Source organism: Vanellus vanellus (assembly GCF_965231255.1).
Source record: "Vanellus vanellus genome assembly, chromosome: 16".
NCBI lineage: Eukaryota > Metazoa > Chordata > Aves > Charadriiformes > Charadriidae > Vanellus > Vanellus vanellus.
This window is the reverse complement of record NC_138921.1, coordinates 4483410-4507632: the sequence shown is the minus strand read 5'-3', so window position 1 is coordinate 4507632 and position 24223 is coordinate 4483410. Positions and strand designations below refer to the sequence as shown.

At 44.0% G+C, this 24223-nt stretch overlaps 2 protein-coding genes and 1 long non-coding RNA gene across 4 annotated transcripts in view; 1 reads left to right on the top strand and 2 right to left on the bottom strand.

The window, feature by feature from the left end:
* The window catches only part of CIT (citron rho-interacting serine/threonine kinase), a gene marked incomplete at both ends in the record, with an annotated part of 72169 nt that extends 64888 nt beyond the window's left edge, over positions 1-7281 (top strand). For both annotated transcript variants that reach the window (XM_082491802.1, XM_082491801.1), the window contains 8 exons: positions 886-978; positions 3280-3388; positions 3505-3633; positions 4491-4571; positions 5188-5266; positions 5382-5564; positions 6457-6760; positions 7258-7281. In XM_082491802.1, coding sequence (XP_082347928.1) covers positions 886-978; positions 3280-3388; positions 3505-3633; positions 4491-4571; positions 5188-5266; positions 5382-5564; positions 6457-6760; positions 7258-7281 — 1002 coding nt within the window. The remainder of the gene's footprint in view (positions 1-885; positions 979-3279; positions 3389-3504; positions 3634-4490; positions 4572-5187; positions 5267-5381; positions 5565-6456; positions 6761-7257) is intronic.
* Positions 7282-8983: 1702 nt separating this feature from the next.
* On the bottom strand, positions 8984-11008 carry LOC309678594. The gene is made up of 3 exons (XR_014269765.1): positions 10876-11008; positions 9134-9184; positions 8984-9032 (listed from the first exon to the last, which is right to left on the bottom strand). It is a non-coding gene; the product is annotated as an uncharacterized lncRNA (long non-coding RNA).
* A 1669-nt stretch (positions 11009-12677) lies between these two features.
* On the bottom strand, positions 12678-20471 carry PRKAB1 (protein kinase AMP-activated non-catalytic subunit beta 1; the record flags this gene model as incomplete). The annotated part of the gene is made up of 7 exons (XM_082491535.1): positions 12678-14321; positions 14400-14468; positions 14941-15074; positions 16330-16444; positions 17435-17528; positions 19276-19442; positions 20307-20471. 7 exons carry the CDS (start codon positions 20469-20471, stop codon positions 14244-14246), a joined length of 822 nt encoding a protein of 273 aa, XP_082347661.1. The 3' UTR covers positions 12678-14243.
* Between the last annotated feature and the right edge of the window lie 3752 nt (positions 20472-24223).

Genomic DNA, 24223 nt, shown 5'->3' with positions numbered 1-24223 from the left:
CAGCCATTGAAGGAAGAGAGAGTGACCCTTTGATCCCTCAGCTTTTATACTGAGCATGAGGCAGATGGGATGGAATACCCTGTTCGTCAGTTTTGGGTCACCTGTCCTGTCTGCTCCTCCCTGCAGGTGGGACCTCACTATGCTTTTCCGCTTCCGACTGTCCAACAGGGCAAACAACAAAGTTGGTTGGCCTTAGGGATTGTAGCAATAAGTATAAGCAAGAGCCTCTCTGCATACCACGCCTGGGCATCAGCTATAAACAGTTGGTTTTATCACTCAGAGAGTGAACACTGTCTGCAGTTAATTTCAGTAGTTAGAAGAGACCCAGCTAAGAAGTTACTGAACAAAATTGGTTCTGTTTTACCTCAAACCAGGACAGTTTCCAGACTAGCAAATTTACTTAGGTGTTTGCGTCACTTGATAACTCTTGATATTTACATTAATTCCCAGTTTTAGTATGGAACATTTAGCCACAGCAAAAATTTTCATTAACAATTACTTCTACAGACTACTTTGTTAACAAACTGAACATCATTCATTTCAAAGTCATGTTTAAGATAAGTTTCAGGGGTTAAAATTTAGACCTAACCTTCTTATCGCTTTTAATGAAACATTTTTCTGTGAAAAATCTTCTAATTTTTTATTAACTTATTTCAAGTATAAAAGAAATCATAAAAGCAGTTCAAATTTCTATTCTTTTTTGAGAATGAGAAGACGCTTTTCATTATTTCACTAATTCACAGTAACTATCCTATTAAAAATGTACATGCGTATCTCTGCAAAGTTCTTTGTGTGGCAATAGGTGTTCAGATCTGTTTCACACGCTCAGCGTTAGAATTTACTCTCTATTACCATCCTGAACTGTGCTTGTAATCTTCCTTACAGGTTGAGAATGGCCTTTGTATCTGTGCAGCCATGCCCAATAAAGTGGTTGTTCTGCGATACAATGAGAGCTTGAGCAAGTTCTGTATCAGAAAGGTAAGCTCAGTAATTCAAATATTGCACTAAGACTTTGCTTTGCAGCAAACATCTTACACCTTTTTGCATGCATAAGGACATTTTTGTCAGCTAAAATGATAACAAATTGCAACGTGCATGGACTAAAACTGGAGTAGGTGGCAATTTCCTTTAATAAGAGTTGGCGTATTTGGAGAGATGCAGGACAGAACTGTGATTTTTTTTTTTTTGAAATACTGGACTCAGCAGTAATCATACCCTTGCTTATTTACCCCCAAAATACTTTCTTCTTAATTATCCAGCAGTATTCCCTCACCTCTGTTGTCTTTGCAGAAATCCATAACAAATGACTTCTCTCTTCTTTGCAGTTAAGGAAGGAATGGGTATCTGAATTGGTTTACGGTACCAGTGAAAATCAAAGGGTATTTGGTATCATTCCATCACTGGGTGGGCAGCTGTTTCCCATACTTACCCTGATATGCATGTACTTTCTCCTGGCCAGCAAACAAGGCAGTAAGACATAGATCTCACACTTCCTCTGTGTGTAACCCTGTCTACCTGCAACACCTGTGCTGTGCGGTACTGGTACAAGTATTGCTTCTTTCTGCTGTGCATGGCTATGAAGAGCAGAACCAGGGCGACTGTTCTTCAGACAGCCAATTGCAAGCAGATAGTGCTCTGAGCACCTAACCCACTATTCCTCTTGAATCAAGTCCAGTGAACTGTCATGAATAAATTTTATATGCTCTTATGCATCCAGAAAAAAAAAAACAATGTATTAGGGATCTCTCCTCAGAACAAAGAGTTTAAACACTGCCCACCTTAAAATGGGATGGTACTCAGAAACTCATGTCCTCTCCAATTCACGAGTTAAGGGATGTTGAGGTCAAAGTATATATATCCCTCTGAGCTTCTGCAGGTTACTTTGAAGGCAGCGGTTCAGTTGACAGCTTGACTGAGACTTTTATCCCCAGAGCACTATACTTGCACTGCTGTAAGGAAGCAGTTGGCACAGTAATTCAGATGCTGGCCTCCTTTGAAGTAAAGACACATATGATGGAGAAGATCTTGGCCCAAACAATGTGGATGCCAGCAAACCTGGAACATCTACAAGCATTGTAGCTGACATCAACTCTTGCTCACAATGGAGCAGCAGCCGGCAGGAAACACTGAAGATGTAGAGTCACTGTCCTCTGCCAGTGCTGCCATTCACCTCCAAAGAGCCAAGTGCCTTGACAAGGACTTACATGCAAAACATGCAAAGGCGTGGTTTAGAAGGCAGGTTTTCCTTATCTTCACTAATCCAGATGATTTAATTTAGATCCTAATAACATGGCAGCAAGCCCAGAATATGCTCTTCTGTTCTGCCAACTAAATTTGCTGATAAACTAGAAATTATGCAAGAAATCTTCTCCTCAGACAATCTGGGGATCTGTGGGTTGTGTCAGGCTAACTGGCAGAGCTATCCTAGCTGGTCAATCACAATGCATTTGCATTGTCTTGGTGGACAACATGTCTGTGTTAACATTGTACAAAGAAGGAAGGAAGATTGTGTGTTTGTTTTCCTTTTGCTTAAGGAGACATCAAGCTAATTGCTTAAGTGTTAACAGCAGAGATGCTTTAGGGAGCTGATTCTTCCTGTTGGTGGAACCACAGTGATGGATGTGCTACTGACAAGAGTTGTGCTCTGTGGCTTATAAAGAGTTTGGGACTTGACTGGGGCTCAATCCTGCTGCAGTTATCTTTGGATCTTCTGTCTGCCTTTCTAGCAGCTGCCCTTGATTCCTGGTGACTCCCAGGCGAGGAAGTGATTGTTCTAGCACAGCTGCTCAAGAGCTGGGGCAGTTTTGACTGATAGACTTCCTAGTGACAAGTCTGTCATTCAACCTGAACTGCTCAGTCCTGGTCTTATGTCATCTGCGGAGACGCTGTTCAGACCTGCAGTCATTGGCATGTCTGTGACGTAGTGTAAGGATGGAGCCACTCCCTGCTTCTCCAGAAAACTGAGAACTACAGAGCAGAAGAGTATCTTCCAGAACAGTGTATCCTTCCAAAAGGAGGAGGTTCTTATTAGGGTTAGCGCCTGGAGTTGAGTTGATACGCAGGTCTATATTCAAGCACGTATCACTTCCAACAAAATAAAACTTTTTCTTCTAGCAAGAGTACTTTTTCACATGCTTTTGAGAGGCTGTTAGTGAGTTTGAAGTTGCCGTCTCTCCCTTCTATAAAGATAAATGTGGCAATATATAATCTTCCAGAATAAGCAAAATCTGTAAACTGTTCTAGGGAACTAATATGGGTCCATACTTTCCTCTTTTCCAGGAGATTGAAACGTCTGAGCCTTGCAGCTGCATCCATTTGACCACTTACAGCATCATCATTGGAACCAACAAGTTCTATGAAATTGAGATGAAGCAGTACACGCTGGAGGGTAGGAGACACTTCCTGAGGAATGGCTCCACAGATTCACTTGGTGGGGCTTTTCTAAAGCATTTTAGAAAAAAAAATTGGTGCTGATCAAGCTGTTTTTCTCCATTCTCTTTGCAGAGTTTCTGGATAAAAATGACCATACTTTGGCCTCTGCTGTGTATGCTGCTTCCACCAACAGTTTTCCAGTCAGTATCATCCAAGTGAACCCAACAGGGCAGAGGGAGGAGTATCTGCTGTGTTTCCATGGTAAGTGTGTGGTATGGTCGTGCAGTTGTTGCACTACAGCTGCTCTCTGGTATGTGAACTGTCAGAAGGTACCTAAGTAGTGTTGTAAAGAAAAGCTGAACAGAGTTGACTTTCTAGTACCCAGTAACAAAGCTTTGATGAAGGTTGTGAATCTAAAAGCCCTGGAAGAGTTGTGGCTGGTGGTTTAAACAGTAAGATGCACAAGGTGTTGGCACTAAATTAGCACTTACTGCTCCAGTCTGCTGAGGTGCTTTTTTGTCAGCTTGCTTCTGGCTCACAAGTTCTCCGTGCCTGTGGCTCAGTTGGCACAAGTAGGCTTCTGTGCCCAAGGGCACACAATGTTAAGTGTAAACAGATGTTTGATTATCTTGATAAAATATTAAGGGGTTTTCAAACTTTGGCATTCTTGTCTGGTTTCCATACAGACAGATGAGACCTTGTTGTGCTGAATCTTGTTGTGATGAAATAGAAGAGCGTGTTTTTTCTCATATAGCCGCTTTTGTTGGCCCTCTAGGATAGTGTCACGGAAATGCACAGGAAGTCTTCAAAAACACACAGTAATGTAGGGTGAGTTAGGGTAGGAGTCTCATGGTCTTCCCAACTGTAGATTCGCTAATAACCTTACCTTAATTGGTATAGAGAGACCTAGAATTGGAGTACCTTTTGGTACTGAAAGTACTCTTATATCTATCCAATTCAATGTCAATTAGAGTAATTCATGTTGCACTGGGATTTGCAAGATAGTAATCCCAGTGTCCCTGCTGAAAAGCCCAGGGTCAATCGCCTGCGTCCCTTCAAAAATAAAATGAGTAAAATTTAGGTGTGTGCTCATGATATGACATTACTTTTATTGGCAGAGTTTGGTGTCTTTGTGGATTCCTATGGAAGACGCAGTAGAACAGATGACCTGAAATGGAATCGCTTGCCCTTAGCTTTTGGTAGGTGTTGAGGGACATTCACTTGGATTATGGAAATTATTGAAACCGGGAAGCAACCTTGTGGGACAGGTATTTTTACTCAGCACTTCCATTTCCTCTTCCCTGGCCCAATTCTCCCAGAAATTATGGCGATTTTCCCATGATTTAAGATCATTATAAATCCAAATGGCAAATCTTCTGAAGTATAAACAAGTTGAGGAAAACTAAACCAAAGTTATATTTCCTTAATGTTCCTAGTCTGACAGTGATTGACCTGGCTGGTGGAATTTTTAGTGATGCTTGGAAGTTTCTGAAATAGTCAAGAATATATAATGTCAGTATGGTTCCCTCAGGCCTTTCCCACTACCTGATGGGATTCTGTTAACGGTCTGTTTGTAATGCCTTTTTCATGATACTTCAGTTAGTATAATTCTTGAGATACAGATAGTTTCAAAGTAACAGTTCTTTTAGCTTGCATCTCCCTATTTAGTAATAGGCTCTATGTCTTATTACAGAAAATATATTCCCTTTGTTTTCCCAAGGGGCTGTGAGGCTCTGTTGTGCTCACTGATGCTTTTTAGAAGTTTTTAATGGAGAATTTTATTTTGGTTTTCCTCCCTCTGTGATGTTCCTTCAGCCTACAGGGAGCCCTATCTGTTCGTGACCCACTTCAATTCCCTTGAAGTGATTGAGATTCAGGCACGAGCTTCTCTAGGGTAAGTTGTTCTCGTTTCATTACTTTGAACAGCAAGTGCTGCAAGAATATGTGTACTTCCCCTAAAAAGGTACAGTGTTGTCACTGTAAAGACTTTTTCCTGCAATTTTACCCAGAACTCCTGCACGAGCCCACTTGGAGATACCAAACCCGCGGTATCTAGGGCCTGCAATTTCATCTGGAGCTATCTACTTGGCCTCCTCGTACCAAGACAAATTAAGGGTGATTTGCTGTAAGGGCAATCTAGTGAAGGAGACCAACAATGAGCAGCACCACAGAGGATCTTCTGCTACTCGCAGGTATGATGAAGTCCATGTGTTATGGTCCTTGTGCACCTCGTAAGCAAACTTTGCTCCAGATGGCTTTTTGCCCCTGAAATGTTGGATGGCCTTGTTCCATTCTTAGAGATAGAGGCTGGCGTTAGCCAGTCATTGTAATGCTGGGATGGAACAAGGAGTCGAGTCACTGATGTTTTAAAATCCAAAAGGCAAAGAAACATTAACTCTGTAGGGACACGTGGGTAATCTCCTTCACAGATGCTTTGTGATCTTCAGCTGCTTTCCTTTTATGTTGTGAGATAGCTGTGACTTTAAAGCTTGGTGAGCTTAGGTGCTAGCGATATGACAGTAAACACTGAATGACTGTAACAATCTCTAAAGCAAGAGCCCCTTCCTCTTACATAATGAGTAAGCCTTATCGAGACAGCGTTGGGAAGTTGTGATACGATCTTGTTCTGTTCAGCAGAACAGCGATACTTCAGTCAGGTGAATAAAAACTATGCCACTGTGCATTGGAAACTGAGAAGTTGAGGCTTGTAGCTCATCCTAACCTGGCCTGAACATCCTGAAGTTACTAAACATTTTGTAAGTGAAAAGGCATATATCAAATTTTAGTGTACTTTTATATGGAAAAATATACTGCTTAGGTATATGAAAATGGGTACTTTTGTGGCCGGATACATAGACATGACTTACATTAGCAATTCATTAAGGACATCACTAGTGTTGCTAATGTAATGAATACTTAGCTCTCAAAATATCTCTGCACTTTTCATCCTGGCTCAGGGAGGTCTGATGCTTTTTCACCTAAACACTGCTGGGTGTTTGGGGAAAGTTACATTTTTGCTAAAAGAAAATGTAACGTGAGGTTTTTGTCGCTCAGCTGTTCGCGTCCATTATTTTTGAATGACAGTAGCCCTAACAAGAGAGGTCCGCCCACATACAACGAGCACATAACCAAGCGGGTAGCATCAAGCCCAGGACCACCGGAAGGTCCAAGCCACCCTCGAGAACCAAGCACACCACATCGGTACCGCGAGGGAAGGACAGAGCTGCGGAGGGACAAGTCACCTGGGCGACCACTGGAGAGGGAGAAATCTCCAGGCCGGCTTCTGAGCACCCGCAGAGAAAGGTCCCCTGGAAGACTGTTTGAAGAGAGCAGCCGAGGACGAATGCCTGTGAGTGGTGCCAGAACTCCTCTTGCTCAAGTCAATAAGGTAAGTCAGGAGTGTGGAGAACCTTTCTGTTCTCAGAATGGAAGGGCTGATGGGACTGTAAAGTACAAGAGCACATCAAATCCCTCCCCCCCCCCCCCCCCGCAACATCTATTAAATCAGAGCATATACGGTGTAACTCAGTGGCCCTGGGAACACCTTCCCTTGTGCGAGTTCTGTAACTGCAAAAGCAGCTTGACTTTAGCGACAGGCTAAAGTCCTCCAGATCTGAAAGTGAAGGTGCAGTTACCAACAGAAATCAAGTTACTGAGGACTTGAAGGAGGATGATGTCTGGAGAAAGGAACATGGGAGCCTGTTGTGTTTAAAGTGATGCTGATAGTACTTGCCTGTGTCAGAATTATGCCACCTAGAAGCAGGCAGGGATAGAGCACTGGCTCAGCGGTAGCAGCACTAGTTAGGTGATGTACTGCTGCTGGCACCTGTGCATATGTGAGAAAAATAAGTGCAACTTGTAACTGTCATTTTATTTCCCTGCCAGGTCTGGGACCAGTCATCAGTGTAAGTCTCAGCTAGACAAAGTTACTCATCTTGACCTGCAGGAAAAAAAAGGAAATATACTGAGTATATGCACTCCATATGTCTGCTGCCCAGTTACCAAAACAGCATTCCTGGGCCAAAGCTAGCTCCACATCGGGAGACGTGACGCTTTTGAAGATTGTTCGCATCTCAGTTAATTTCTCTGCACTTTCCTGCACTCTTGTTTTTGCACTTTGTACTACTGTTACTCTTTCAAGCAGTTCATGAAATTTTTGTATTCACTTTAGTCCCTAGTAGTTCACGGAGGAAAATAAACGGGACTAGAGTCCCACCCCAGGTCTTTAATGTGGTTAGCACCCCTTACCAGATAATTGATCATAGTTCTGAGACATGCTGGGAATTCCTGATGGCCTGGAAACAGAAGGGCCAAGGTGAGTGAGTCTTTCAATAGAAGGTGTGATTGGATATTCTCTACAGAACACAAGAAAAATTACTTCTGATTAGTCTGTTTACCTGCCACTTCTGAAAGTTATTTTGTTCTCACTGAAATTGCTCTAGAGCAGCTCTGACGGGGAGGGAAGAACCCTGCTTTAAACGATCACATGTGCCCGGCCCTGAGACAAAGTGCATTACCTATAAGCTACTGGGGTGTAAGACTTTATCCAGGTCTTCTGCATGACAGTTCACTGCATGCTGCTGCACCATCACTGGCTGCTCTCTCCTTTTAGGTTGCTTTGCTGAGTAGTGTATTGTACCTCACTTGTAAATTAACAGAAACCTTTAGATTACGCTGCAAAATAACCGTTAATTACTCTGGAAATTTGGCAAAGAAGAGTTAACAAGCCTTATTCTATGACAAGAATTACAGTCACGCTTGTGTTCTCCTCTCAGCACTGAACATGGTCCCTTTAGACGTGACACCATAGTCCTGACAGTCCTGTGTTCCCCAGGGAGACGAGCAGCCCAGGGCTGGCTCCTCCCGTGAGCTGTAACTTGTCGTACAATAAGAACCAAATGTCATGGCACAAGAGGATACTCACAATGAACAGGTTTAGCGGTTACTGAACACACCTCCGCCTTTGCTTCTGCGTATCTAACCTCAAGCCATTTATTGCTTTCTATTCTCTTTTGCTGTGAACATGAAGCAGAGAGCAAATGATTTTCAAAGCAGGTTTTGACCATTCAATCTGCAATAGCAAGATTCTAAGTGAACAACCATGTTCTTTACAACTGGAAAGAGCAAAACTGCATCCAATCTTCCCTTGGCCACACTCTTAAACTCCTGCTAGTCCCTTGCAAGCCTGTGCTAACCCTGTTCTAGAAACCCATAAAAATTCAAATGCCTTGTCAGTGTCCTTTGGCGAGTTTCATGAATATTGTATTCTGTTCTCTTGTCTGTTGGGTTGTTTTAGATCAGATGATTTGGCAGGAAACTTGCTGAAAGTTTTTGTCTCCTGGTCTGAATATTTGGAAAGGTCACTGAGATCAGTCTTCAAATCTTTGCATCTCATGGAAGATCTTCAAGACCTCAGAAATGGGCTTGTTGAGTCCTGAAAGTGTATCTCTTGTGTCTTGTTTGTGAAATGCTTCCTGCTATAGAAATAGCTCAAAGGACTGTACATATTTACAAGAAACTTTATATTCGTAACAAAAGGGAATTGAATTGGTTTCTACTTTTTTATTGTAAACTGTGCGTTTTTCAACACTAGCTTTTTGTTTTAACGGTGGTTGTGGACAGCCATCTTCAGACACTGGAGGGGCCTCAGCTTAGTCCTCCTGCTCCCATGAAGAAATATTGTAACATTAAATTGCAATTGAAGCTTCTTAGCATAAATGAGGTTTTAGGTCTCTAAAAGTACAGGATTTTTCTTCATTACCTTTTTATTATCGACAAGGGAGGGAACCAGAGGGACAGTTCAAAGCTCCACCTGGAAAGTATTGAACTTTGTTGTTGAACAATAACCAAATAAAACAAATAACTATCTTGACTGGCATGGTGAAATGAACACTTCCTTCTACGTAGAGTAACACCCAGCCATCCTGCCACTGCACCCAGCGTTAGAGGCTATGTAATCTATAGGCGTGAAAGCTTACCAAAGAGTAACCTTGACAATATTTAGCATTTTAATAGTTGTTATTCCCTGAACAAGTAGAGTAAGTGGCTTCACAAAAACAAAGCATGTTCATATGAACTAAAACAGGTGGATTTGTCCAAATATTTTACTATAGCAGCAGTCAGCTGCAAACACCTACAGCTAAATTCTGCCCTCACATAGGTAACTAGTGCTAGGGGTAGAGGTAAGACGCCTGTGAGTATCTGGGAAAACACTCTCGCCCTGGTAAATGACCCACACATCTTCAGCTGGAAAAAAACATCTAATCAACAATAGTGTGATCTAATGACAGGTTTGGGATTTATCCCAGCAGTGTACTGGTAGCAAAGCGGACGGAGATAGTTACTCATCCCACTGCTGTAATATGCTGGTGCTTTAAGGCCTAATAGCTGCAACTTTAAAAAAAAAATATTCACAAATCAAGTCAGATTGAGTACAACCTGCAGAGTTACTGTACAGCTTAACTTACACCTGCTGGGAAAACTTGCTAGATCAGACTTAAATGTAAATACATCTATTTTTAACTGAACCAGTTTTTACAGGGTCTGAAGTATTCTTTCACAGGAAGAGGTTTTTAATATTCACACTGCTGCCTACAGTAACTTAATTTGTCCTCCTACTGTTCAGTGTTTTTGGGTTTGTGCACATAGCCGCCCCCTTACCCCCAATAAAGGGCTTGTTGGAGGGTGTGTGGGCGGGTTACTAATAGCTCCTCTTACATTTTGGTCTACATGACATTCTTCATGAAAATGCTCTACATAAAACCCAAGCTGCTTGATTTATCTATTGTGCCTACTATCTGATGTATATGATGAAATGCTAACTTGTTAAATGTTCCTTTATTTCTATTTTACTGTGCACAAAGAATACTTATTTAAAGCTCATTGTTGCAGTCCTATGATGCATGATCAGAATTGTAACAAAACTAAAATAATCCAGAAACTGGTGGAGTAAAAAAAAAATAATTATCAAGCCTTTTGATTACCAAAAACTCTGCACAAATCCACTGTCAGCTTGACCACCACACGCTGTGCTGAAATTTAGGCGGTCGGGGAGGGCAGGGAGCTCTTGTTATTCCTGCCATAGACACAGAATGTAACGGCTTACTCAAGAGTCCCCAAAATGACTGTAACAAAAGTCTCTGCATCTACCTTAAAAAAAATGTGCTCTCCTAGCAACAGCCAAGAATAAACATAACAGCACAGACTGTGAGATGTGGGTGGGGAATGTAAGTGAGCTAATAAATCCAACTCTTGATCCAGCTTTTGCTTTTGGAGGGATTTGATTCATCCCATTGCAATAGGGGAACACAGTGTGATTAATCTAATTCATTCACCTGTCAAGCAGAAAACAACCTGCAGAAAAAAAAACACCACCAAACCAACAAACGACCCACAAAACCCATGCCACAGCAAAACCAACTTGACCAGTCCCCCTCCACCTTCAGCCAGCGTTCCTGCAATGCTCCTGGCTGAGAGAAGGGGCTGTGGGGGGCTGAGGCTCACCTGGAGGAAGGTTGTGGCTCCTGGGAGCTGTTAGTTGAGGGCACAGGTGCTGGGGAACATGGCACCTTGTCACCATGCTCTGCCTCTGGGCAGCTGTGCTCGCTCCCTCTAGATGTGCTGCGAAACGTGGTGGGCTCACAGAACTTGCACGGTGGAGTGTGGGGCTGCTTGCTGGGCACAAAGCCCAGGCCCCTTGCCATGGTTTCTGAGGAAAACAAACAGGGGTTTGGGCTGCACCAGCTCACAGGGCAGTGCCGGCTGCACACCAAGTGTGCGTTACCCTCTGAATATTTGGTTCTGTCCTGTGATTCCACCATTCCATCACTGATGAAAAGCCTGGAGTGAGTCAGGTGATATGTAATTGGGGGAAAAAAAATCTACAAAGCTAGGCAGGAACTAATGATAAATACTGTTGAGTTTTGCATACTTTTGCCTTCCTTTCTGTTCGCTCTTTCTGCTTCTTTAGTCTGACTTGTGAAAAATTTGTTTTGCAACCAAAAAGAAAAAAAAATATTAAGTTACCTCTAAGCTCCTCTCTTCTAGTAAAATAATTAATTCTAGGTCATTCAAATAAGAAACTTGTGGTATCATTTCCCTGCTGGTGTTAAAAAGCATTTAAGACACCTCTCTGCATGATGTTTGTCTGCCAATACACAATCACATCTACTTTGCTTTGAACACAGCTGAACAATCCCCTCCACCACTTGCCTCACCTCTGCTGATGCTTATCCTACCAAACAAACAGGCCCAGTCAGGCACAAATGCCATCACCGCCTTTGCTGCCACAGCCCGGCCCCTGTGCTGGGCATCCTGCAGCCCCACAGTGAGCGCTGGTGCCTTGGCACACGGTGACAGGCCAAGTGCACCCAGCCCATAGCACACTGGCCGCACCTGTGGGATCTACACCCAGCAAAGCCACAAGCACAGCTGGGTACTGGGGCTCACCTGCCCCCAACACCTCGCTCAGGCCACTGAACAGCTCAGTGCACATTATTTGACACCACTCTGGAAGCAGAGAACAGAGAAAGAATGGCTGCACTACACGTTTATCTACCAGCTTACACTTCTGCATTTAAACTTCCAGGCATTGTGACTCAGTGAGTTCACATTTCAACAAAAGGCAATCCTCCTAAATCAGCTAACTGGAGCAGTTCCAACCCGCTCTCCCTTCTCTGCCACTGACACATCTTTGTTTACTGCCCCGACACAACCAGCCTCTACCCGCCCCCCTCCCCACACCCCCAAAGCACACAGCCCTCCCTGCAGAACACAGTGCTCTGCAGGTACCAGCCCTGCCCACAGCCCCATCCCCACCTGCCTCACAAGGCAGCATTTCTGGGGCTAATAAGTAGGTGCAGGCTGTCCCCTTGCACAGCCTAATCCCCTACCTGTGACATTGCAAACCATGTCCAACACGCAACCACACGCTGTCAAGGAGAAAGGCTGGAAAAAAAAAGGTCTGCTTGAAGAGTGGCTGGCTGGGACAAAAAGAGGCTTTAGGCGAACACCAAGCTGCTCAGCATCCAGCTTCTCAGGAACTGATTGTTGGAGCTCGTAAGCAGACTCTTGTTCTTCCTGCAAACTTTACATCACAAACACAGCCACCTCCCTCATCTTCTTCACTGATTAACTGCAAGTGAACAAAGTGTTCCGAGCATCTATGAGTGAAAAGCTCCCACAATCCACCAAGCCATAAAACTGCAATCAGGCAATCACAGGTTATAGAAAAAATAACAACTGAAGGAAGCTGAGGTTACCAAAGCTGAGAACGATAATGACACAGCAAGTCACCCCCCTTTTGTTGAAAATATTTTATTTGTTTCTAAAGAGGCTGAAAACAAAAGCAATTCCGTATTTCAGAATACCAAATACTATCCATAGCACAGAACGAAGAAAGTTTTCAGAGAAACATTGCACTAGACCCAGATTGACTGAGCTACTCAGGATATTGCAATGAGGCTGGTGAACAGATCTGAGGAAGGCAAACCACCCTTCCACTGTGGCTGGTTCCACTGAACACTGGCTGCTACAGCTTTCCTCCCCACAGAAAAGACTCCTTACCGATTTGTGCAATGTGCTGTTCCCCACGCTGGGCCGGGGGCTGGTTATCATTGGCACAGTCTCTGGCACTCTCGGGCACCAATAAACCAAAGAGCGGGAAGGACCCAGCAGGTCACCCCCTGAGCTGGTTCCTCCAGGACAGGCCCGAGGCACGCTGGCAGGCAGTTTTGCATTAATGTTGCATTTGTTTTGGGATAAAACAGGCTGCGAGTACCAAGCACAGGCAACCTGGTATTACTGTCATCACTTAGCAAATATAAACAGAATAAAAAGTTGCAGAGATCCCCACAGCCCTGGCTGCAGAAGCACCAGGGATTTTACACCCGCGGTCAACGCTGCAACCTGGAGCGGAGGCCCAGCCTGAGCCCTGGGCACAGAAGGCGCAGTGCCGCTCTATCCGGCACGCTGCAACTGCTTACACCGAGGGGCAAGTTTGGCCACTGCGAAACAGGTGACTGACAGTCACCTTCAGGCTGTTACTGAAAAACTAATCCCTAAACAGACTACATCGATTTCCTTACAGCTACCTAGCCAGCTTAAGGAAATCCTTATCAGTAACAGCAAGAGAAATTGGTCTCAAAAAGCAGATTACTGCAAGACATGTTTATGATTTACAGAAAAACCCAGCCATTAAAAACAATTGTCTTTACCAGAAATTCCACAGGGGAAAAGCTGTATTTCAGTTCTCACGAAGAGAAAAACTACAGAGCTATTCACAGTAGAAACAGTGCACCCCGGTCTACCGTAAAATAAAAATGAGCTTGTAGGTGATTATGTGGCTGATTTTAGCCTAGAAAGGCTGCTACAAAAAGAACATCAATATTCACACTTATTTCAGACATGCAAGTTTGGAACTTGCTACTGAAATAATTGTGTGTTTGATGAGTTATGAAAGCAGTAATAGGCTTGCTTTTGCCGAGCGTTGAGCTCAAATAAGATTCCACAAGAATCCTGAACTTTCTAGACTTTGGGCTGGCTTGTTTATTCCTTACAGTCTGTCTCACTGCTAAAGGTCTTTTTAATCTGTTGCTGCCCTCATGTTTTTCAGCCTAATGAAATTGCTGGGTTTTTAACTGAGCTGACAATGGGCACTGACACCTTTGCCACCTGTCTAGTTGCCACAAAACTGCAATCTCCAAGAACTTCCAAGGTGGGACTGGAAAAATAAGGCAAATACAGGAGAACTTGGAAGTCTCAGAAACAATATGAAGTGAAAGTTCATTTGCTACAGCACAGAGCAGGAATACGTTTGGTTAAGAGAAGAATTTTTTTTCTGAGACAGCATTGGTCACAAACTACTATGATGTTCATATTGGCTTGTACAGCAAAGTAGTCACATATTTCTTCTTGTAACGATGCGTAGCACTAAGCACCATCACTCCATCCTACAGGAGATGGAAAACAAGTGAGAAACACGGTTATCCGAAAGCTGCAAGTGTGAAGAACATGCCCTGGCCTCTCACCTTGATAGAAAGTGCATAGAGGTGGTTCAACATGACATGGTTGGGTTCAGGGAGTAGAGCAGGATCGCACTAGAGAAAAGAGAAAGCAAGCCAGTGTGAAAATAACAGAACTCACAGTTTACTCATCACGGCTGATGGGTGATAAACACATCACATGGCTTCTTATGCTGAGTCCATCAACAAATGTAGCCAAAGTTTCAGAACAATTCAAGATCCCTCCAGAGTGAAACCCTCTGCACCCTCACTGTGACTCTGAAACACACCTCAATTATTTCTGATATGCTTCTGACATTTTAGTAGTGTTGCAGTGAGAAGATTAGGGTTTCTGGGAGTAAAATAACAATCTAGTTTTCTTTTCAATTTTGAAGAGAGACAAGTAGAAAAACAAATTTACTTCAGATGAACACGTAATAAGGAATTTACCAACACGGCAACTATTCTAAAGTTTTTCCTGAGCTGTCCCCTGTCTGTACCCAGATTTTGTCCCCATCTGTTCACACCCTCAAGGCCATGATTCAGCAAGACAAACCAAGGTACTCACAGAAATGCCTGTGTCCTTATTCAGGATGACCTGCAGCAGGTGGGGGGGAAGAATAGGTGGTGATTTAAAGCGCTCCTCTGCCTTACAAACATAGGGCTCCTGGTGGTACGGTCCTGGGGGTGAACTTGACAACTCTGCCAGAGAAATGTTAAATATTTATTCTTAAGTAGTCTGCAAGAATATCTGCTCTTTATAGGTACATTTTTACTGGTACTGCAAGTCGATTTTCACATCCAGGAACACGCGGCCAGAAGAAATCAATGGCATGTAGGTACAAGAACTGCAGCAGCTGATGCAGGGCCAGAAGATCAGTCACTGCCCAAGAAGTGATTTAAGATGACCAAAGTCTGTCTGACTTGAGACTAGCTGTGAGGATGTGGGAGGCGGAGGTCTGAGGGCCCCACTGCACTCCAGAACTTCACTGTCATCTCTGCCCAGCAAACACTTAATAGCAAACATTGTTCTACAACGTTACCTCCACAGGAGGCACTAAAAACATGGTACGCACACGTAAAAGGCAGGTATTCTTCCTGGGCAGGGACAGGGTAATAGAAAAAGCACTTCAGAGCCTAAAGCAATGTAAAAAAAGGTTGTTACAGCACATGGCAGGGAGGCATCTACTAGGATCTCCTCCTGGCTTCTTGCACTGTCCAAGACTCACAAATCACACTCCTTCTCCAAAAAGGCTTTCTCCAGGGGAAAGTAGCGTATAGCAAAATGCAACCAAGCACACCTTCTGCCTCACATTCAAAGGACAGGTCTTCTGAAGGAGGATTTAAGATACTATTTCAATCATGGTCTCCATCCCTACAAAGGTCTATAAAGAACAAGTGGCAAGGTTGATCTCAGAGATAACTCAAGCTAAATCTTTTTCTCTCTTCTATTACACTAGAATACGAAACATAAGGAAAAAATATTATTTTTATATTATTCTAAGATATATCTCAATTATACTAAACTGAGAGGATATGACATATTCCTGAGCCTGACAGCACTACTAAGATACATCTAATTTCTACCTCTTAACATGCAACTTCTGACCTCTTCGGCCCACCTCCTGAGCAGAGAAAGATGGTATTAGGAGCAGTGTGGCCTGTCAACATTGGTTTGGTGTGGTAAGGTAGAGATTGATCCACCGAGTGTGCCAAAACCAGCGATTTCACATCCCACAGGCAAGCAAACAAAGCACCCATTACTTCCTCCTTATCAGATCTACAGTGACCTACGTTGCTCTGTCAGAAGCTTTCTCCTTTGTGCATTTGTGATTCCTGCAGGGCCTGACAAAAGTGGAGATTAATCTGTACCAGAGCTTTAACTCCAGATGAAAAAGAAGATGGAATTTTTAACAGCTCTAAAAGGTGTGATATAAAAATAACAGTAAGCTCATACCAGACATGTCTGAACATTTTTGGGAGTCCACCATCAAAGCATCGAATACTTCAAAGTCAGTTTTCTTCACCTGTATGATGTTGTTGACAGTACCTAGCTGGCTGGTTACTACTGGCTGGGAAGAAACAAGATACAAAAGTCAGAATAAAAAGCTTGAAGGGCTATTAGATTCTCAAAACTACACAATCAGCATTAACAAGAATGAGATATATTGCTTTTAAAATATGCTAGTACCAGATATGGAAAGAGCTCACCATTACTCAGTTAGTGTCAGGTTAAGGGCAAGTACAGGATTTAGAACTGGGGGGATGCCTGTCAGTTGAACCTCCTATAGGTCCACAGCACTTGATAAATTCTCAGACTAAAGATAAGGCTAGGATTGGGTTTGGGCTAAAGTTAACAGTGCTGACACAAGGAGCTTAAGCTTCTACAGGGCTTTCAGAGCCAAGCATGTAGGACAGACTAGGGTTGATATTGCTGGTTTACTACTAAAGCTAAGACTAGAATCCAGGCCAGAGGGTTCAAAGAGCTAAATTTACTGCAAGGTTCTGCAAAGTTTGCCAAGACAGTGAGAAGACTGGAACCAGCAGCTGTGAATGATTAGTTCTGAAGTGGGTAGGGAGCGCTGGGCAGGCTAGGGTTAAAGCTCATTTTACAGCAGAGGAGGAAGAAAAGGCCTGGTAGATTTTGGCACAATTACTGGACTATGAAAAGATCTAGAGCAGCAATAGCAACATTGTGGCACAGAGAGCAAGTACAGCACAGAGAGATTTGGGCTGTCAGCAATGCTACAGTGTTTTAAAACACAGTTTGGCACTAGATGAGAAAAGCTCACCATCTCTTATAAACCAAGACCCAAGAGACCTTATCACCCATTTGTTACAAAATCTCCTGTCCTTTGAGGCCGTCAGTCTGATGTCACCACCTAGGCCAGCTGGGGTGAGAGATTGAGAAATCTCTCTCTCACCAGCTTAACAGTCAGTTTCTGTTGTTAACCAATAAAAACCTTCTTGCTAAAAAGGCCAACTACTGGTAGAGAAACCAGCCAGTTCTGCATCTTCAGATGCCTCAATGAATAAATACAGCGAATTGGAGAAAACATTACCTCTGAAGGATCGTGTGTCCACTGCCCATCCACAAAGAACTTGTACTGGTGCTCTCCTTCTGGCAGGTCCAGGATGGCCACAAAGTTATTGTGACTGGAATTTAAGACAAACAATCAGCCCTGAAATATTCTGAAAAGTACATCAATCTCTAAACTGTGACAAACACTGTAACACAGAGTACAAGCCTCCTTAAAATACAAGAACTTAAAAAGACAATGTCACACTTAAAGGAATCTCTGATACAATCTAAAGGTAAAAGGTAAAGAATCAAACTAAGGTTAATGTTAACAATCATTTCTTCTATGACAGTAAGTCCCAACGCATTCAAAATCAGTATCCGCATTCCTGGAATGTGGATTGGCACTGAGCTTTTGTAAAGTCATCCTCACATCTTCACATTAATTATATGAGACCTCATTTTATCTGCAAGACTCCTGTTGATGGAACAACATCAGCTTACTCGTATTTCTTCGCCTTTCAGTATTTGCCATTGTAAATTGCATTTCAGAAATGACTATGAAATAAACGAACAATAAGTAGAAGATGAAAGCAGCAACTCAATATTTCTGAGTTACTTTGTGTCTGAATAGCTGCTGCTTGGTAATTTTGATACTCCTGTGCTGTGAACTTCCTGATTCTTCAGAAGTCTTTACCAGCACCTTGAGGTGAGAAGCTGAGAAACAGTTGATGCTATGTGACCAATTCAAACAGGCCATATAACCCCAGTATCTCTCTTTACTTCTTCTCAGGTAAGGAGTGCGAGCATATCATCACAGAGCTGGATTTGAAATTTCAGTTTGGAATAATAAACTCTTCAACTTGAGCATATTTGATTCAGTAATATGATTTCATCCATCCAAATATCTCCTTTCCCAGAACACCTAATCTGACGAGAGACAAACCTGCCTTATTTTTTTTTTCTTCCAGTAAAGAAACATTTTTGTTCATCTTCCAGATTCATTTCACCATTTCCTGTCTCCCAGACTTTCCACTCAGACTATGACATTAAGGCCATTTCCACTAGCCTTTTTTCCAGCTCCTGTCCTGATAATTTATTTCACATTGTTCATGCACAGAACAATCAGCCCATACCATTTCCTCAGGCCACTATGCTCCTCCCTCAAGTTTCCTAAGAAATTAAGACACATTTGCAACCATGACAATGCAGGTAGTCACTGAGATAAGAAACACCAGAAATTGGCAGGAGATCAATCGTTCATGGATACGTCATCATTGACAAACAGGACTCAGATCAACAGTTAAATTCAGACTCTCTGCCATCTGTTAAGTTTTTGAGAAAACATTGGTTTAAATGAAATATTTACTCAGGTACAGAATTAAGCAGAAGTCCAGAGCTCTCTGGCAGGAAAAAGAACTTGGTACCTTAACATAGATTTATTCTCTTGTTCATTAATTTACCAGCATGGATCCCAGGCTCAGAGTTTCCTAAGCAGAATTTGGACGCTTTGAGCTGGGCAACAGCCAATGATACGGAACGAAAGTACATGTACCATCACAGACACTACGCTTAAAACCAACTTTACCTTACACACTGCAACTCTACCCCAGGTAGTAGACTCTGCACAAGGATTGTTTCGGGTCATTCATGCATGGTGCCTCGTGAACAAATCACTCCTTTGAAATCGACACATAGCTCAACTTACCTCCTGTGCCATCCAAGAATCAAAATGTCAGATTCTCATCAAGGGCTTGACAAGAGAAGGAGGAAAGCAGTACATCCAAGCACAACACCAATCTATCAACTGACCGCCTTTCTCACTGCACTAAGCATTGCCAGTCCACGTGGAATATCACCAACACAGCAGCAGCACTTTATTACCTCCTTGTCAGAGGAATTTTACTCCAGTTGTTGAAGGACCCAGATAAATAAACTTCTTTCCCTCCTCCAGTCCAGCGAAAGACTGTTGGTCGAGCTTGAGTGGGAGTTTTATCATTCACTTCCAGATCTTGTTGCCAAGCTAAGAATTCTTCTTTCTCCAAGGGAGCCTACAAACACAAAGTCTGAATCAAAAGGAATTCTTCCCTGGCAGACGTAGACAACCCATGTTTTACTGAAGGCATTCTTGCATCCAGACACGATTCTCTAAGATACAAGTTTACGAGTAGTTTTCATCAGATAAGAGATTAGAAACTGTGTGTTTCTAGATGCTGTCCAAAAGTTCATTTGCACAAATTCTGCAAAGATGTTAAAGCTGTCCAAATTTGCAGAAAGAGTGGAAGGCAAAATAATCCCCCTCTCTCCATGCTCTCTCTTAGGTTAAAAAGAAATTACTTGAGCTAACAAAAATTTTCAAAATACGCAGATATAAGAAGAGGGAGAAAAATAATTAAGAAGAAATACACTTAAGAAGCATTTAGATTATACATATACCGTAGGCACAAAATTTGTAGTTAGCAGATAGATTATGAGTTGTCTATAGGACACATCTCAAAATCTAAGTGTAATTTTCTTCTAGATATTCTTATGAAATATAATACATAGCAAGACTTTTATAACAATCCATCTAATACTGAGCAAAAAAACCCAGTTAACAGATCTTTCAACACATAAAAATGTCACTGGTAACTGCAAAATCATTAAGGATCCAAAGGAAGCTGGGGCACTGTACCTATAACTTAGATTTTAGTTTTTCTGCAATTAATTCTTGCTGGAAACCATAACATTACACTCAGAATATATCTGCTCGAACATCAACACGATATCAAACCTCCTTAGTGTGGGAAGCCAGGGACGTTGTCAGTTTTGTGTGTAAACACAGTAACAGAATTACTGAAGGTTGCCAACAGCACCACAACTGGACAGCACTCCCAAACTAGTAATGTTAGAAGACAAGAACAAACCGCCAATACCTTCATTTCCTCTGCATGGAACAAGTCTGCATCTTCAGGACTGTCCATTAAAATTTTTGGTCTATCGCCCTCTTTCGTGCTGATGGCTCCTCCTGAGTTGTCACCTCGGGATGCTTTATGCCCATGACGCTCCAGTCCAGCTCGCTCGCTGCTTGTGTTCCCCATTTTTAAGGACCTAAAAGAGCAGAAAAAGCCAGATCAGCACATGTACTTTTGCAGCCAGAACACCAGTAGGCAGGAAAGCAGGCGCATCAGTAGACCTGGCCTCTATTTCTGAATTGAAGAGTGTAAGAAACACGATTCACCTAAAATACTAGCATCTTAAAATTATACCATGCTCAGAACAAAGACACTAAATGACAATTTTTAGCTACTCCTGATAATGCACTACAGTTCAATATCATAGCATCTCTACAAGACTCAGCCGCTGTAGAGGTTAACCATACAGATATTTGCCACTGCAGCACACTGGTGGTATCTTCCCAAGCTAAGTACTTGTTCTTCTGTCCTCTAAAATCCATGCATGTCACGTTCTACCATGTCAGCTGAAACATCAGTAGAAGTTTCTCCCCAATACTTCAAAACCAGCCTACTAGAAATGTGACTTCGCTAAAAACCGAATTTATCTCATGTGGCAACCTGCTGAGGATCATTATAGTGGCTGGCTATGGCTCTAAAGCACAAACAGCACAGTTCTGCTGGTGCTCCACTGGAGGCTTTTCTCTGGGAGAGGCAGGGGTCTGCTGTGCAAGAAACACACCACTTCTTCCCACTCCACAGCCTGTGTGGCTGCGTCTGCAGGGAGAAGGGATGAGACTGGATGTACATGCCACATCTTATCTGAAAGACTACTTAGAGGTGGTGAGCAACAGCTCAGAGGTGGCCAAGGGCAGTGTAAGGTGGACCGTATGCACAGGCCTTGCAGAGCGCCCAGGGGGTCTGTACAAGCACCTGTGTGGGATATCGCCCTGTATCCCATCAGCCCAAACTACAGACACAGCCCAACTTTCTGCTGTACAGATCTGCTCAGTCGCAACCTAAAACCAGTCTCGGTGTGCACAGCTTAAGTAAAAAAAAAAAAATTAACTCAATAAATAATTTAAGTGGCACAATAAAAAATAAGCGTACACGCAAACGTTAATTGGCTATACGAAACTACAACAGCTTTGTACGTTCCGTATCTTCTTTACACAGTCGATCCAGCGAGGCGGCCTTTCGCGAAGGCCCACACGGGTCGGAACAGCCGCCGAAGCTCCATTTGAGCACACCTCACCTGCCCCGCCGACCCCCGGCGCCGCTCCCCTCGCCCGGGAGGGGCCGCACACACACCCCGCACACCCCCCTGCACCCCGTCGGAACGGCCAGCACCCCTCCTCGACCCCCGCCGCCCCCCGTGCCCGGCCGAGGAAACCCACCTCACCGCTCACCGCCCTCCCGCCGCCGCCGCCGCCGCTTCCGCTTCCGCCCGGCCGCCGCGCCGGAGACAACCCGAGCTCGGCGCGCAGGTTCCGGGCGGGCCGGGGCCGGGCACGGGCACCATCAATAGGCGCCGGAGGCCGGGCTGGGCGCCGGCTGCGCCCCCGGGGCTGTCCCACACTCCGTGGCGTGGGTGTGAGGGCCGCAGCGAGGCGTGGTGGCTCTTTACCCGCCTCCGGGAGCGGCCTCCTCCGGCTCAGTGCCACGGGAGGTGTGGAACTGGGCCATGAAGGCATTTCTCTGTGGAACGGGAGCAGCAGCCGGTGGGACGGACGCTGAGCGAAGGGTGAGCGAAGCTGGCTGTGAAACCACCAGCGCACACAACGCTCGCTCCCCTCTGAGGAAGCCCTGATGGAAATTTAGGTCCTTAACCGATAAATGTTTCCCCCATTAAATTACACGTGTGTGTTCCTCTAAGCATTTCCAATTTTACCCTCTGCTCTTCATCAGCTGTCGCTGTCTTTCTTCTACTTTTCTAACAGGCAGAAAGTTGTGAGGAGTACAGGTTCCTGGAGCAGCAGTTCTTACAAGGAAATTGTTGGGTTTTTTTCTTAACCGATGGAAGCAACCTGCAAACAGACAGAAGAATTCCTACCAAATTGAAGTGTATCTTTGTGGCATGCTGTTATGTTGTGGGAAGAATTCTGTCGGGATAGGCAGATTCACCATGCCTCATTGCGAGTGCCTGGCTGGCTCCCGCAGTATGTTTTAAGGAACAGCTGCTTCCAGTTTGTCTTTCGTGGGCAGAATACCTGGGCAGGGGACAGCCTGCCAGAGAGGGTGGGAAGGGAATGCGCGTGGGCAGCTCTTCCCCAGCCCCGGCAGAACTGTTACCCTGCTATAAAATGCAGCTGTTGTTACGGTATTTCATACAGCTTAGCGCTCCTCAATTCTTTGTCTCCAAACCTGATTGTTTTGTTCTCCCCGGTTCTTTTTTGGCCAGCACCAGTGCACGTGGCTCTGTGCATGCCGGTTATGTCTGCAGAACTGTCTGCAGTGTAGGCTGGAGATACATGCTATGTCTTGTCCGTCACTTGCCCAGTAGGACCACTGTGATGATACAGCAGCCAGCCAGACTCATTGCAAGCAACAGTACCTTCACTTTGGGGCCCATTCTCACTTCTTTGCTATGGTATTTGTTACTTCTAAGAACCACAGATAGGTAATAAACTACAGGATAAGCACATGCTAATAGCTCATAAGGCTGTGGTAACTAGCCTGTGGTAGGCCCAAGCATTCTTCATTTTAAAGTTCTGGTATTAAAATGTGATGGTTTCTCCCTACACAGTGACGAACCATCCATCTATGGTGTGCTGCATGCCAAAACCTTTGGGAGTTACTGGCCTGTGGACAGGAGAGAGGCAGTGGACACAGGCATCTCAACCTCCTGGTGGCTGGGCTTCACCGTTGCTGCCTTCTCTTTTCCCTGTGACTGCTTCCTCTTCAACCCTGATTCTTGTCTTCCCTTGCTGTCAGTCGTGACAGGTGGGTGTAGCACAGCCCTAGAGCGCTCAGCCTGTAGGTCTTTTTATGAGGTGCCTGGTCCCCGTGAATTATGAGGGATGCATGACATTACACTATGAACACGGAGGCTTATGCGGGGGGCTTACCACTGCTGCGCACTAAGTCATCGCCCTGCCTTCTCATGGGCACGTCTGTATGCATGGTCCTCACGCGCACTGGAGTATTGTTTTCTATCAGCTTGAGTGGGAGCCCAATTCCCTTACAGCTGTTAATGCAGGAGATGTGGGAAGTGAGAGATTAGCTGAAGACATGCCGCAAGGGCCTGGCAGAACTCATCCACCCACTGATTTTCTGCAACCCTGGAGTTTTGCTCTTCCCTTTAAAATCATCTGTGACTTTTTGCCTCCTCCCTTGCCCTGCAACCTGAAGGGCATAAAAACTCCCCCTCCTCCACTCCGTCCAGGACCAGCCTCAACATTCCAAAGGAAGACTATAAAATACCTTTTCTACTCCTGCCCCTTTACATACCTTTCTTAACCTTCTTTTTCTCAGTGCCAGATGAGAATGTAAGAGATGGGGAGCTGGTTCACATTCTTCAATCAAGACCTCCATATGCATCACAAATACGGTTCCTGGATAACTTCCCTAGTGAGAGCGTCAGAGGTGTCACTTGCCATTGAAATAATTTATCACAACAACTCTCTCTAAATTCCTAAAGTGCCATATCTCTGAGACAGCGGACACAGCAACAGACCACTCAGACTAAGCACTCCTGACATTGGTACCAGAATAATTTGTTCCATAGGTGTTTAGCTGTGTACATTGCCCTACAATTTTGGGGGATGCCCATGAATAGTGAATGTAAGCATCTTCTCAGTGAAAAAGAGAAAGAATTAAGTAAAAATCTCCTTCTTGCCTCTGACACTAACTGCCAGCATGACCTTCAAGAAGACTCTTAATCACTTTTGCCTTTAGCT